A 13,344-nucleotide genomic window follows, 5' to 3' on the forward strand; every position below is an offset into this window, starting at 1 on the left:
TTCATAAGTCAATGCAACTACGCCTTCCATTGCGTGCAATGGCAGCAAGAACATCTGGATTCAATCCGGCTAGGGGTCCTTTTTCTTAATCCCCCTTCCTGCTACTAGCTCTGTGAAATTAAATTATAACCTGTCTGGTCACCTTCGCAGATGGTTCGTTCCCACTCACAAGCATACAGGGTCCTTTGGAAAATGGAACGACAAGTATCTTTGTATTTGGGGGAAAGGGAAACAATTAAAAGAAATATGCCAACTCTTTCTGTATTTACATATAGGAAAACAAGTCACTCAAACCAGTACATCAGGAGTGTGCTCACCTCCGCAGTTTCCAACAATAAGCATCCAACTTTTTGAGAATCTTTAGTCCTACCAGAAACCCCACAGAACTGAACCACACTTACAGGTCCAGCAAGACTCAGTGGTAGTCAGGAGGTACCTCTCTTCTGCTAGTCTGCTCTACTCCATGAAGAACTACTCTACCAGTTTTTGCTCTGACATACAGCTACTTTGTTCAGGTCTGTAATGTAAGCTCTGCTTCTGCTGGCCTAGTAAGCCAGTGTACTGCAAAGTCAGTTCTGCACTATCACTACTGCTAGTCCAGTCAGGCTTCTCTAAAAGCTCAGCTCCTATAACTCATTCTACACAAGACCCAGAATTGTAAGGTGGGAAACCTAAAGCAAAACAGGATCTCTGTTTCTTGGGATACAGTTCCTGGTATCCTTTCCCCCTTCCTTGCTGAACCTGAATTTTGTTAACCAAACCAAAATCCACTACCTATACACACGTGGTGACCCACACATTCCAGGGCATATCTTGCACATTACCTGTGCCATTTTAGGAATACAGTAATGATAATAATAATCTATCAGATATACAATCTCCCATCTCCCAGTGTCCCGTTCTTACACCAGAGTTGCCCTGCTGCTGAATAGTAGAAGATATACAGAGCCCTGCAGATCGGCTTCTTAGTAGAGAAGAAATCAGTGATGTGAAACATTCTGGGTATATTGTAAGTGTAGCTTGTCATATTCACACATATATACCAGCCCTGGCACAGGTGAGTTCAAACAGCCGGGTAATCCCTTCTTTCAGGAATCTCAGCTGAACACACTTTTCCCAGGGAGCAATTCTGTCTCAAGAATTGACTACAACCAATGACCAAGACAGAGAGCAAACTCTCCTGTTGCTCACACAGCTTCTTCTTCATGGACCATTGCCTCTTCCCAGAATGTTGCATGACGTAAATCAACAACAACACAGGATATGTCTTCTTAGGACTGAACGTTTGCTCACACACTAAGAAAAAGAATGTGGAAGACTTTGTGTAACAGGGCCCCGTGATGACACCTGCCACAGCAATAGCAAATACACAAATGCTTGCTATAGACCACACAACAGAACTCCATGGTTCTAGTTCTCAAGGGTTTGTGCAAATATTTTCTTCAGTTTATAGTCACATGGCATTCATTGAGTTTCAGGTTATGAATGAACCCAAAACACCCAAAGCAAAACTCAGTTGGAATTGTCAGCTTTCACCTGGTATTGCAGTAAAACGCTGCAAAACTATTTTGTATTTAGTTTTTTCTTTTGGTTTTTATTCCAGACAATCCTTCATGGAAGGCTATGAAACAAGTTATTTTAAAAAAGAGTGCTTACATTTTGATAAGCTGTAGTATTAAGGCTCATTGCACACTGTTACAACAGATCTAGAACTTTTAGGTGGTAGGTTGGGAGAAAATACACACTATACCCTAACGGAGCAACAAGTTGTCAAGACCATGTCATCATTAATAATATTGTTAATAAAGATATATTCCCTTCCAACTTGCCCAGTCACATTCAAATGTGTATGGCCATAAATCATCATGACAGATGAAATCAGGACTGATTGTGGTCCCTGTTATTCCAGATGCCTGTTAACAACTCAGCTGTATAAGATGTAAGGTGTTATTGGTGTATGGTTATACTCTTGTTATGTATTATAATAAATGTTCCTGCAATTCAACATGGAGTCTAAAAGTTCAAGATGGCTTATGTAGTAGGAGAGGTTTGAACTCCATCTTGGTATCCTTTCTTCATGGCATTTTCCCGCCAAAACTCTGTTTCCTGCCAGAACTTGAGAGCTGGCTGGAACCGGCTGGGGGCAGTGACTGCCAGAGTGTGCCTCAGGAATTCATGCCACAGCAAGTATATAAGGAACTGTCAGCAATGACGCAGAGGCTATCCACCATCGAGGCAGCCTCGTCCAGTTTCTTTGCGCGGGCATTGGATCAAGACTTTGGCCACTAATACCTGACAAAGCCGTTGATACTTACCTGATATCTGATTCCTGTATTCCATTAAAGGATCCAGTGAAGACTTTGCTATCAGCCTAGATCTGTTGATCTCCTGCTTTGGTGGTAGAGAGCCAGATCCTCTGATGTTTCTGAGACTCTGAGATGGTCCATCAGTTGCTGGTGACCTCCATCTGCAGTGAATGAGAGACAGTAATTGTTTTTCGGGTACTTAATAGTTTAACCAAGGGACGGTTTAAGGGTCTGGGCTCTATGCCCCTTGCTGGAATCTATTCTTGGGTATTTGTAGTGATCCCCTTAGTGGAGCCTCCTCTCCCCCACCCAGTTGTAACTATCCCTAATAAATCTTCTTTCTATTTAAGGTTATATTCTCTCTATCCTTTATTTCAATGCAACACGGGTGGGAGGCACACAGATTTCTAACTCTCCCAGTTGATAGATGCTGATAGGAGTCGGACCTCTTTATTATTCTACAACAGAGATTTTGGGGTAACATTTACTGGCAACTGCAGAAGGACTCCTCAGAGATTTAGCTCTCTGATTGTGGTCCTTAGGTTGAATAGATTCCAGCTTACAGTCCATAGACTCGGGGAGGGAAGGGTTTGAAACAGTGTTGGTGATGGCGTCGACCGGTTGGTTGGACAGGTTCCCCAGGTCACTGCCTGTTCAGACATATGTTGTCTCCCCACTTGGTTGTAGTTTATGTAGAGTGAGCTAGAGGCCCACAGGCCGAGGCTCACTGCAGTGTAGGATTCTGCTTACACCAGTAGCCTGGGAAGCGGACCCAAGCAGCCTGCAGCAAGGCAGACTGTTAAGTCCTGCGTTAAGTAGACCTGGCCAGTCTCTTAATCTAAGGCAGAGGTGGAGGGTAAGGCCTTAACCGTCCATCTCGAGGACAATTGTCTGTGATCATGACTGAGCACTGCTGGGTTGGGAAGGAGGCAGCTGTGGGGTCTCGTGAGTTACTGACCATAAGCGAATAGCCACCACAAGTCTAGGAGGTGGGCTATTCAGCTTTGACATAACTACAGTCTATTTTACCTGTGGTAAGATAGAGAAGGTCTTCAGCCTAGAAGGATGGTCCCGGCAGTCTAATAAAAATAGTTTGGCTTATGCAGTGTCTGTTTTGGGGAAATCTCAAAACCCTTGGAAGGAAGGGGCTTTTCAGGGAGATGAGGCACTACAAAAATTACAAATATTGTGGGGATGATATTTGGCAAGCAAGCCGGTTCCCAAGAAAAAAATTACAGAAGCGAGCATTGATTTATGGTCTCGCCCTGGTGTGCAGGAAACTGGATGGTAGGGTCAGACACCTAAAAGCCCTAGCCAACCAGGCAAAAGATCAGGAAAAAACAAATGGGTTGGAACTGGAGAAGGCAGTGGCACAACATCAGATGGATACTGCCCAAATGAAAAAAGCTAGGCAAACCATGCAGCTAGAAGAACAGCTGCAGGAGGCCAATTCATGCAGGGCAGAGGCAGAAAGGGAAAATCAAACCCTGTCCACAAAATTAGAAGAGGCCCCAGCTACTATCAGGCAGCTCCTGAGGGAGGCCAAGTAGGCTCAAGGGTCAGAAGTAATAAATCATTCAGACTGCTTGAACAAGATTCAGAGGCTGCAGCAGCAGCTAAAGATGTCTAGGGGTATGATTAGCATGATGGAAACTAACCTGCTAGGCGAGTTCACTTTTGGGGAAGGTTCAGACGTAGAGTCTGAGGAACACAGGAATGATCCACCATGTTACTCTACCGCAGAGAAAGGCCTTATTTCATCAGCGCCATTTAATTTGGATGAAGGCCCAAGGGTGACAGGACAAAGTAATCCACCGATTGCCCCGATCACTACTATAGTCACACAGTATGGCGCTGAACGGCCTACTGAGATGCGCTATGAAACAAAGGTGTTATCGGCAGAACAAGCAAAAGCTTTAGGAAAGCAGCTGGGCCAGCTTGATCGGAACAATGCTTTGAATTTGCTAGCATGCTTAAGCTGCTTACCTAACTTTAGCAAAGAAGATTCCCTTATGCTAGTCAGGGAATGTCTGAGTATAGAGGATTTCAATGCCTTACCAGATGGATTGTCTATGGGACATGTCACTGAATTTGTAGATATACATATATATGCGTGTGAATAAAATGTTTTTTCCATACGATAACCTTATTGGGAAAGTGTATTCAGAGAAACAGGAAGCTACAAAGTGTCCAGAGACCTATATAGCAAGGAAAAGGTTCTTGTATTGGTTAGCTGGTATAGCACCAATAGACCGTAATGGTAATGTGCAGTATAATGTGCCAGCATTTTGTGAATTCGTACTACAAGGGCTTACATCTGCCCTGAGGTTAGCTATAGGACCAGTAAATCCAGCAACCATAGGGCTCCAGCAATTGGAATCAAGAGTGAGAGAGGCCTATGAGCTAACTAAGGATGCAACCAAATTAACTGGTACAATCTGTAAAAAGAAGGTATCAGCGGTAAAAGGGTCTCTGAGTTCACAAAATGGAAATTTGGCCATAAGCCTGGTAACAATAATAATAAGCAGAGCAACGGGTTTAAGGAAGAAACAGCAACTTGGTTGCAAGGTACCACTGAAGAGCTAAAGGCTTTCAGGAATGTATTGTGGAAAAGACTTTTAAAATATGAAACCAGAAAGTAATTAGATCGAGTTCCTACCACTGAACTCTTTAAAAGACTGCTTAAATATGAGGGAGAGAAGCAGCAGGCAGAGGGAAATACACAATGGTGTTCTCCCTGCCTGGAGCCCCAGTGAAGAGGCCCAGCTTTCACTCCCCCAGATTTTCTGGCTCCCATCATAAATGATGAGTGGGGGAGACCAACGGTTAACATCATGTTGGAAGGAAAGTTTGGATCATTCTGTCATCAAAAGGTGTTGATGGATACGGGGGTGTCAGCCAGCATCTTGTGCACTGATGGTTCACCACATGCTAAATTGCTGCCTATTAAGTGTGTAAAGACTCTTGAAAGTTACAATTGTAAGACCAGTATTGTACCCTTTTCTTAGGACATAAAAAGTGCTTTAGGACATTTATCAGTATTAGTTTCTTGGGGATTACAATCCTTAGGGGGCTGTGGAATATTAGGAATTGATTTACTGAAACAGCTGAGAACTATTGTGGACATTCCTAACCAATCCCTTAGCGAATCCTTGGAACAAAACCACGGTACAGTAATATCTGTTCACAGACTATGTGCTTTAAAGGCACCTGCAGATTTTGTTCTTCCCACATGGGAGAGTGACATACAGATGGCTATAAAGAGTTATCTACTGGTTTTTGCTAAAAACAAACTCAGCTGTGGAAAGGTGGTAGCAGTGGTTAAAGTCATAGGACCTGACCCTAAGCCTATTCAGCTGAGGCCAAAGAGGGTATAAAAAAAGAAACTATAGTAGAATTACTAGATCAGGCTGTGCTAGTTGAATGCAAAAGCCCATGCAATGCACCAGTGTCGCTGGTTTTAAAGCCGACAGCAAAACGTGGCATCTCACAATAGATTATCGAGCATTGAATAAGGTAACACCAAAGCACTGGAAGTGGGGTGGCAAGGAGGCAGAAGCTATATACCAATTGAAGCAGGCATTAACTGAAGCATCTGCCTTGGCATACCCACAGCCTGACAAATATTTTTACTTACTCAGAGAGCCATTAGTGCAGTGTTACTCCAACATTAAGGCACCACTCTACAACTAGTGGCTTATGGCTCAAGAACTTTATCAGAAATAGAGTCCAGGTTTTCTAGTTGTGAAAAAGAAGTCTTAACATCGGTATGGGCCTTACAACACTGGGCTTATATTATAGGTATGTCTCATATAATACTAAAAACAGCACACACTCCTGTACAGTACATCTAGTCAGGAAAAGCGAATTCAGGGAAGGTCAGCAATCCAAGGCTGGTAATGTGGACTTTAACCCTTTTAAATATGGATATAGAACTGCAAAAGGTTCCACACTTGGCTGCTGTACCTTATGCTTTGATGACTGCGGGAGAAGCTCATGAATGCCTATTACCTGAAATGCATGCACCAGCATTTAAGACTCCCTTTTTCCTTGAAGTTAAAGATGAGGATGCTAAAGAACACTCTTGGGAAATCTGGATGGTGGATGGATCCAGTTATCACCATAATGGATCCCCTTTCACTGGTTTTGCAGTATGCAGCCTTTTTCAGGGAAGGCAGTGCAAGACACCATCTGTCATCACTCAGTGCAAGCAGCTGAAATCGCAGCAGTGATAGCTGCTTTAAGATCAGCAGATCCACAGAAGAATATCATGGTGTGTACAGATTCAGACTAGGTCCTGGGGGCATTCATCGATTAGATGGCAGTTTGGTTGGAGAGGAACATGTGCTCGGTGGATCAATGCCAATAGCTCATGCTTCGTATTTAATGTATACTTGGAAGCTGGCAAAAGAAAGACAAGGAAAAACTTTCCTATTCAAGGTCAAAACCCATAGGAAAAATCAGTCAGAGATATCCACCTTGAATAGTGCTGTGGATAAACTGGCAAAACAGGCTGCCTTATTGAGCATGGAAGCTGAATGGAACGTACCAACGGATGTTGTGAATGCTGTCCATCCCACCAAAACCCTGCAACATCAGGATTGAAAGCAACTTCAGCAGGACACCAGTAGACAGTAATTGCTTTTTAGGCACTTAACAGTTTAACCAAGGGACGGTTTAAGGGTCTGGACTCTATGCCCCTTGCTGGAATCTATTCTTGGGTATTTGTAAGTGATCCCCTTAGTGGATCCTTCACACACACCACCTCCCCCGTTATAACTTTCTGTTTAAGGTTATATTCTCTCTATCCTTTATTTAAATGCAACACGGGCAGGAGGCACACAGATTTTTATCTCTCCCAATTGATAAATGCTGGTGGGCATTGAACCTGTTATTATATGTCACCTCATTATTCTACAACAAAGATTTTGGGGTAACAAGGTGCAGTGGTGCTAAGACCAGGAGGGGAGTCAAACAGACCACAGTTGAAGCGCTAAGCTTGATATTAATATTTAACAAATAAATATTAAATGGGAAGAGCTTCTGCAGTTTTTGCTGAAACTCTAAGACCTGAAGCAATGATAATAGAAAGGAATACCTGAGGAAGGAATGTGAGCTCAGGCTGAACATGCACATATGAAAGAAGAAAAGATCAGGGCCTTGTCTAGACTAGTAAACATGTTATCTGACAGGTGTTAAATAAGTATGCAGTGTAGGTGTAGCCATGTCGGTCCCAGAAAAATAGAGAGACAAGATCTCTCTAACATATTAAGTAACAAATTTTTAAACACCACTTGGAACACAGGATACTCCCTAAGTTGACCACAATCAGCTGACAAGATTTTGAATACCACTGTTCTTGTCTGTGCTAGGGATAATATTTTCAAAAATGCCTTAGGAACATAAGTCTCCATTTGCGAAAAGCGATTTGGGCCATGTCTACACTACAAACTTACGTCACCCTAACTTACGTCAGCATGCAGCCACTGCAGTCATTAAATCGCTTGTGTATGTGGACGCTTGGCTTCTTGTGTTGGTGGTGCATGTCCTCAACAGGAGCACTTGTACTGATTGTATTGTCAGTATGGGGAATTGTGGGCTGGCTCCTGAAGGCCAGTAACAGTTGACGTAAGCAATGCAGTGTCTACACTGACACTGTCAACCTAATTACATTGACTGTGACTCTGCACCGCTTGGGGAGGTGGTGTTACTAATTGACACAAAGAGGCACTTATATCAGTTTCAGAGTAGCAGCTGTGTTAGTCTGTATTCGCAAAAAGAAAAGGAGGACTTGTGGCACCTTAGCGACAAACAAATTTATTTGAGCATAAGCTTTCGTGAGCTACAGCTCACTTCATTGGTTGCATTCAGTGGAAAATACAGTGGGGAGATTTATATACATAGAGAACATGAAACAACGGGTGTTACCATACACACTGTAACGAGAGTGATCAGATAAGGTGAGCTATTACCAGCAGGAGAGTGGGGAGGGAGGGGGCGGGAATCTTTTGTAGTGATAATCAAGGTGGGCCATTTCCAGCAGTTGACAAGAACATCTGAGGAACAGTGGCAGGGAGGGAGGGGAATAAACATGGGTAAATAGTTTTACTTTGTGTAATGATCCATCCACTCCCAGTCTCTATTCAAGCCTAAGTTAATTGTATCCAGTTTGCAAATTAATTCCAATTCAGCAGTCTCTCGTTGGAGTCTGTTTTTGAAGTTTTTTTGTTGAAGAATTGCAACTTTTAGGTCTGTAATCGAGTGACCAGTTCTCGGACTGGTTTTTGAGTGGGAGCCAAATTTAAGTGAAAACATTTTCACAGCTAGGTCGGCACAAGGCATCTTAGGTTGATCTAACCCTGTAGTGTACACCAGGCCTTAGGCACTTAGAAGCCTACGTGTTAATGAAAGTCAATGGGACTTATGCTCCTAAGGGCTAGATTCACAAATGGACTTAGGCTGCTGCTTTAGGCACTTAAGTCCAACATTTAGGCACCACTGGCATTCACAGAACCCCTGCTCAGCTGCTGCCTAACCCTGCAGGTGCATAAAATTCCTAGGTGCCTAAATTCCCACTGATAAAATCGCATAGGCAGCTAAAAATCTGTTACTGAGCATGTGCACAGTTGCTTAGTCCTGACCCCCATGCTCCTAGCTAAACACTGGTGGAATCCTCAAACAAGCTATTTCCCACCTATTGCGCCTGCAGGGCCCAAACCGGTAGGCATGCTCTGAGCACTGCAGAATCCACACAAAACAGCTGGAGCAGGCAGTGAGGCCACACTTGATAACTTTTAACCCAGTGGTTAGAGCACTCCCTCAGGAAACCCAGGTTCAACTACCTCCTCTGCCTGATGTCGAGAAGGGAGTTGAAGTTGGGTGTCCCCACTCACAGGAAGGGCCCTACCACTAAGCTATAGGGTTATCTGGAGCAGGTGTCTCTCAGTCTCTGCTGTCAAAGCTATTCCACTATGTATAAAATACTTAAATATGCATTGGAGCCGGGGAACTGGCACCTCTGTCTCCCACCTCCCAGCTGAGTGACCTAACCACTGGGCTACAGAGTCATTCACACTCTCTTTCTGGCCCAATAGATATTTAATTATTCATGCACAGTGGAATAGCTTCAACAGGAGTGACTGAGAGAGCCCTGCAAGAAATGGCTTAGATGCCCAACTCCCGCATCCCTCTCCTGGGCATTTCCTACTGGCTAACTTAGGCAGCTCCCTGCTCAGCATGCTGGCTTTTTTGGATCCCATTCTTAGGTGCCTAACTCTCCCCACACATTGTAAAAGGAGCCTGGGCACCTAACTCAGGGCTGTGAATTCCACTGGTGGGCAGGGCACCTAAAAGTTAGCTGCTGCAAAGCTCAGTGATGCTTTAGGTCACTTTAGACTCCTATGTCACTTAAGGTATGTCTACACTACAATAAAAAAACCCTGTGGCTGGCCCAGGTCAGCTGACTTCTGGTCTAGGGGCCCAGGCTGTGGGGGCCATAGAATCATAGAAGTATGGGACTGGAAGGGTCCTTGAGAGGTCATCTACTCCAGTCCCCTGCACTCAAGGCAGGACTATGTAATAACTAGATCATCTCTGACAGGTGTTTGTCTAACCTGCTCTTAAAAACCTCCAATGATGGAGATTCCACAACCTCCCTAGGCAATTTGTTCCAGTGCTTAACAACCCTGACAGGATTTTTTTTCCTAATGTCCAACCTAGCCTCCCTTGCTGCAATTTAAGCCCATTGCTTCTTGTCCTACCTCAGAGGTTAACAAGAACAATATTTCACCCTCCTCCTTGTAACAACCTTTTATGTACTTGCAAAATTGCAGTGTAGACAATTGGGTTTGGGGTGTAGCTATGATGGGAGAAGGTCTAAGACCCACGCTCCAGCCCAAGCCCAAATGTCTACAGTGCAATTTTATATCCCTGCAGCCTGAGCCTCACAAGCCTGAGTCAGCTGACTCAAGCCCGCCATGGCTGTGCCCCAGGTCTTTTATCACAGAGTAGACATACCCTTAGGCATTTCTGAAAAAGTTTCCCTAAGTGATAAGTGTTAATTAACACATTAGGCATCATGTTTGCTAAACACACTTCATTTTCCTAGGCCAGATCTACACTAGAAACATCTAGTGTAGATGCACTTATACTGGCAAAAAAATACTTTTTTGCAGGTATAATCTCACACTAAGAGGGTCTGCTGCTATAGCTATACTGGCAAAGCTTTTCTAGAGTTCACCTGGCTATAGCCTAGACAGGGCTATAGTGGCTGGGAAAAATGGTTTATTTTTGACAACCGTGCACTAAAATGCACAGCAAGAACATGAACACTTTCCAGAATATGGATAAAGTTCTAAAGACTGGACAGCATAGTGTGGGAAGATGTAGCATTTTCATCACATGCAGATACAAGGAATCAGACAACAAGGAAAGTGAGCAAACCCAGCCGAAGCACATTTTGAAGATGAGGACAAAGCTAAAGTGCTAATGTCACAAGAAACCAGTTGCTTTTGCATAACTTATTTGGTCACATTTAGCCCAAAGAAGAGACAACTGGCAGTGTCATGGGTAGGTCTTTATCTTGAATGAAATCTAGATGATGACCGAGGATAGCATAATGTAAAACACTATTGGGGTGGCAATTTAAAGAAACATTGCAGACATAAAAGAAAGGTATAAAGCAAATCAGAATGGTCAACAAAAGACTTGCACTAAGAGTCAGTAGTTACCCAGCACTTGCTGTGTTTGTATTTTAAAGGCAGTTATAATGTGCAGTTTCTCCTGTTACAATCGACAGTTATGCTCACCCAAAGCATTAGTGATGTACTGTACTGTATGTCATAGTATTCTGCTGTTGAAAAAAAGTTCTAGCAACAGCAACAGCCCATTTCTATTGTTTGTTCCAGAATAAATACTGGTCCATTTACCACTCAGTCTTTCCATTGTGGTAGAGGGGCATGCTTCCATGTGACTTCTGACCTTTGTCACCTTGACTTGTGGAAACTTTTGTAGATAAGATTTTTTTATTAAAGCACTCTGCTCACTGCTACAAAGGATATGTGTCTGGACCCATTTGCTTGTTTGTATTCCTCACTAGCGTTTGTGACTATCAGGAAGAGAGAAGGAGAGAGAGAAAAAGGGTAGTAGAAAGTGAAGAGTGATTCAGAAATGTGTCTGTTCTTTCCATTCAAGCCACTGTACAGAAACTGTGCCTCTATTGTGGGACAAAGACCTTTGAGCAGAGTGAGATGTGTTTATGCTGCTCCTATCAAAGAGCCTTTCATCTCCACAAAGCAAATTATTAACACATTCCATTGAAGATGTGGGGGTGGAGGGCAGGCCTTGGGAAAAAGCTGGCCAAAAATGAACATTTTTTTATAAACACTTTTAATGATAGTGAATGGCTCCTTGCCAAGGCTCTTATGCCCAGTGAAGCACTGCAGGCTGATTGTTTGTCTGGAGAAGTCCCGTGGGCTGAGCCTTTTGTGCCGAGGAATTTCCAATTTGAAAGCCAGTGGTGTGGGAGGTGTAGGCCTTTCCAGGTTCAGTGAGTTAAGGCATGTGTTGGCAGTTGCCTTAAACCTGTACCAGAGATGAATTTTTGTTGGATGAATGACCATCAGCCACTGTTCCAGATAGTAAATCTTTGCCTTTTGAGACAAGTTAAAAACAGGGGGAGAAACCTACACAAAATATGTAGAGTAGTGTTCTGGCTTTGTTAATGGATTACTCCTCATGGCAGACATCCTTTGCAGATGTCTGGTTACCTAGCAAGTCTTTTCTAAGCAAGAACTTAGATTTTTTTAAAAATGAGATATCTTATAAGCTTTGTTCCCAAATGGAGCTGTGCTATATTTCCTTAGAATAAGGTTGCTAAAAAAGCTGAGGTCTCAATTGAATTTATTTATAGCTGCTGTAAAAATCCAAGTTTAATAGCTCTGATATTTTGGTTTCTCTTCTGCCATGTCTTCTGTTGCCACATAATGCCAACTCAGTGGTGCCCATGTGAAAGTCACTTTTTAACATCACTCGTTTCAGAGTAGCAGCCGTGTTAGTCTGTATCCGCAAAAAGAAAAGGAAATTTATTTTGTTAGTCTCTAAGGTGCCACAAGTACTCCTTTTCTTTTAACATCACTGTGATTGACATTATAGCGAACATGTGAATGGATTCAAAAATCACCTCTCAAGTTCCTCTGCAATTCAATGGCCGGCCTTTGGAAGAAGAGGTACTCACACTGAGCGTTTAGGTGAATCCAGAAGGTGATGGCTGGTTTCCTTTTGGTCAACTTTCCACCTCCTCTTGTAAATAGGAGGAGATGTGTAAATCATTTTTTCTCCAGCAGTACAGATTTTGGAAACACGACTTTCCCACTTAGAAGTCAACAGGGCAGAGAAAAACAGCATCTCTCAACTGGTGGCTTCCAGCCTGCAAGTAGGGAAGGCAGCTGTTGCCAGGGGTGGGTCAAAGACAGGTTTACAACAAACCCCCTCTGATGGCCAGCCAAGAAAAACCCCAGGCTCAGCAGAGAGGTGAAGGAGCTGGAGAATGGGACAGAAAGCGGAGTCTACAGCCAAAGAATAGAAGTTAGGCAGGTCTGTTCCTGGACCTGCCTAACTTTACTGAAGTACTGACTTCAGAGATCATCATCATAAATGGTAGCATCACTGACAGATGTCTTCTTTGTTGTGTTTTCAGTCACAAGATAAACGAGGCACCATTTAATGAACCATAGGTGTATCCTAGCATGATGGCTTCCTGTATTTCACATTTTATTGGTTCCCCTATAAAACTTTGCAAGCTATTCTCATAGCTATGACTTTATATTAAATCTGGTTTAGCCCACGGGGTATTTTTCCTTTCCTGAGGAGCCACATTAAGATTTCTGATTCATTATTCTGAAGATCAATGTCTTGTATGTACCCTGGGAACTTCCCCAGTTGTGTTAAGCATTGCTGTCTCTATTCAGCATGTTTTCTCTTTGACCCTTAAATGCTGTTATTGTCAATCATTTGTACTTTTTTGTATGTGACCCAGGTG

At 43.2% G+C, this 13,344-nt stretch overlaps 1 protein-coding gene across 10 annotated transcripts in view; it reads right to left on the minus strand.

The window, feature by feature from the left end:
- The window catches only part of LOC142072119 (uncharacterized), a 118,533-nt gene that overhangs the window by 39,485 nt on the left and 65,704 nt on the right, over positions 1 to 13,344 (minus strand). For 9 of the 10 annotated variants that reach the window (XR_012668408.1, XR_012668409.1, XR_012668406.1 and 6 more), the window contains one exon: positions 2,316 to 2,467. Coding sequence is in view for 2 of the 10 variants with exons in the window: in XM_075128476.1 (XP_074984577.1) it covers positions 2,316 to 2,467 (152 nt within the window). In the remaining 8 variants the exon portion in view is untranslated. Of the gene's footprint in view, positions 1 to 305; positions 1,297 to 2,315; positions 2,468 to 13,344 lie in introns of those variants that run through there. The other variant, XM_075128475.1, reaches the window with a different exon arrangement.

Source organism: Caretta caretta, chromosome 5 (genome assembly GCF_965140235.1).
Source record: "Caretta caretta isolate rCarCar2 chromosome 5, rCarCar1.hap1, whole genome shotgun sequence".
Classification (NCBI taxonomy): Eukaryota; Metazoa; Chordata; order Testudines; family Cheloniidae; genus Caretta; species Caretta caretta.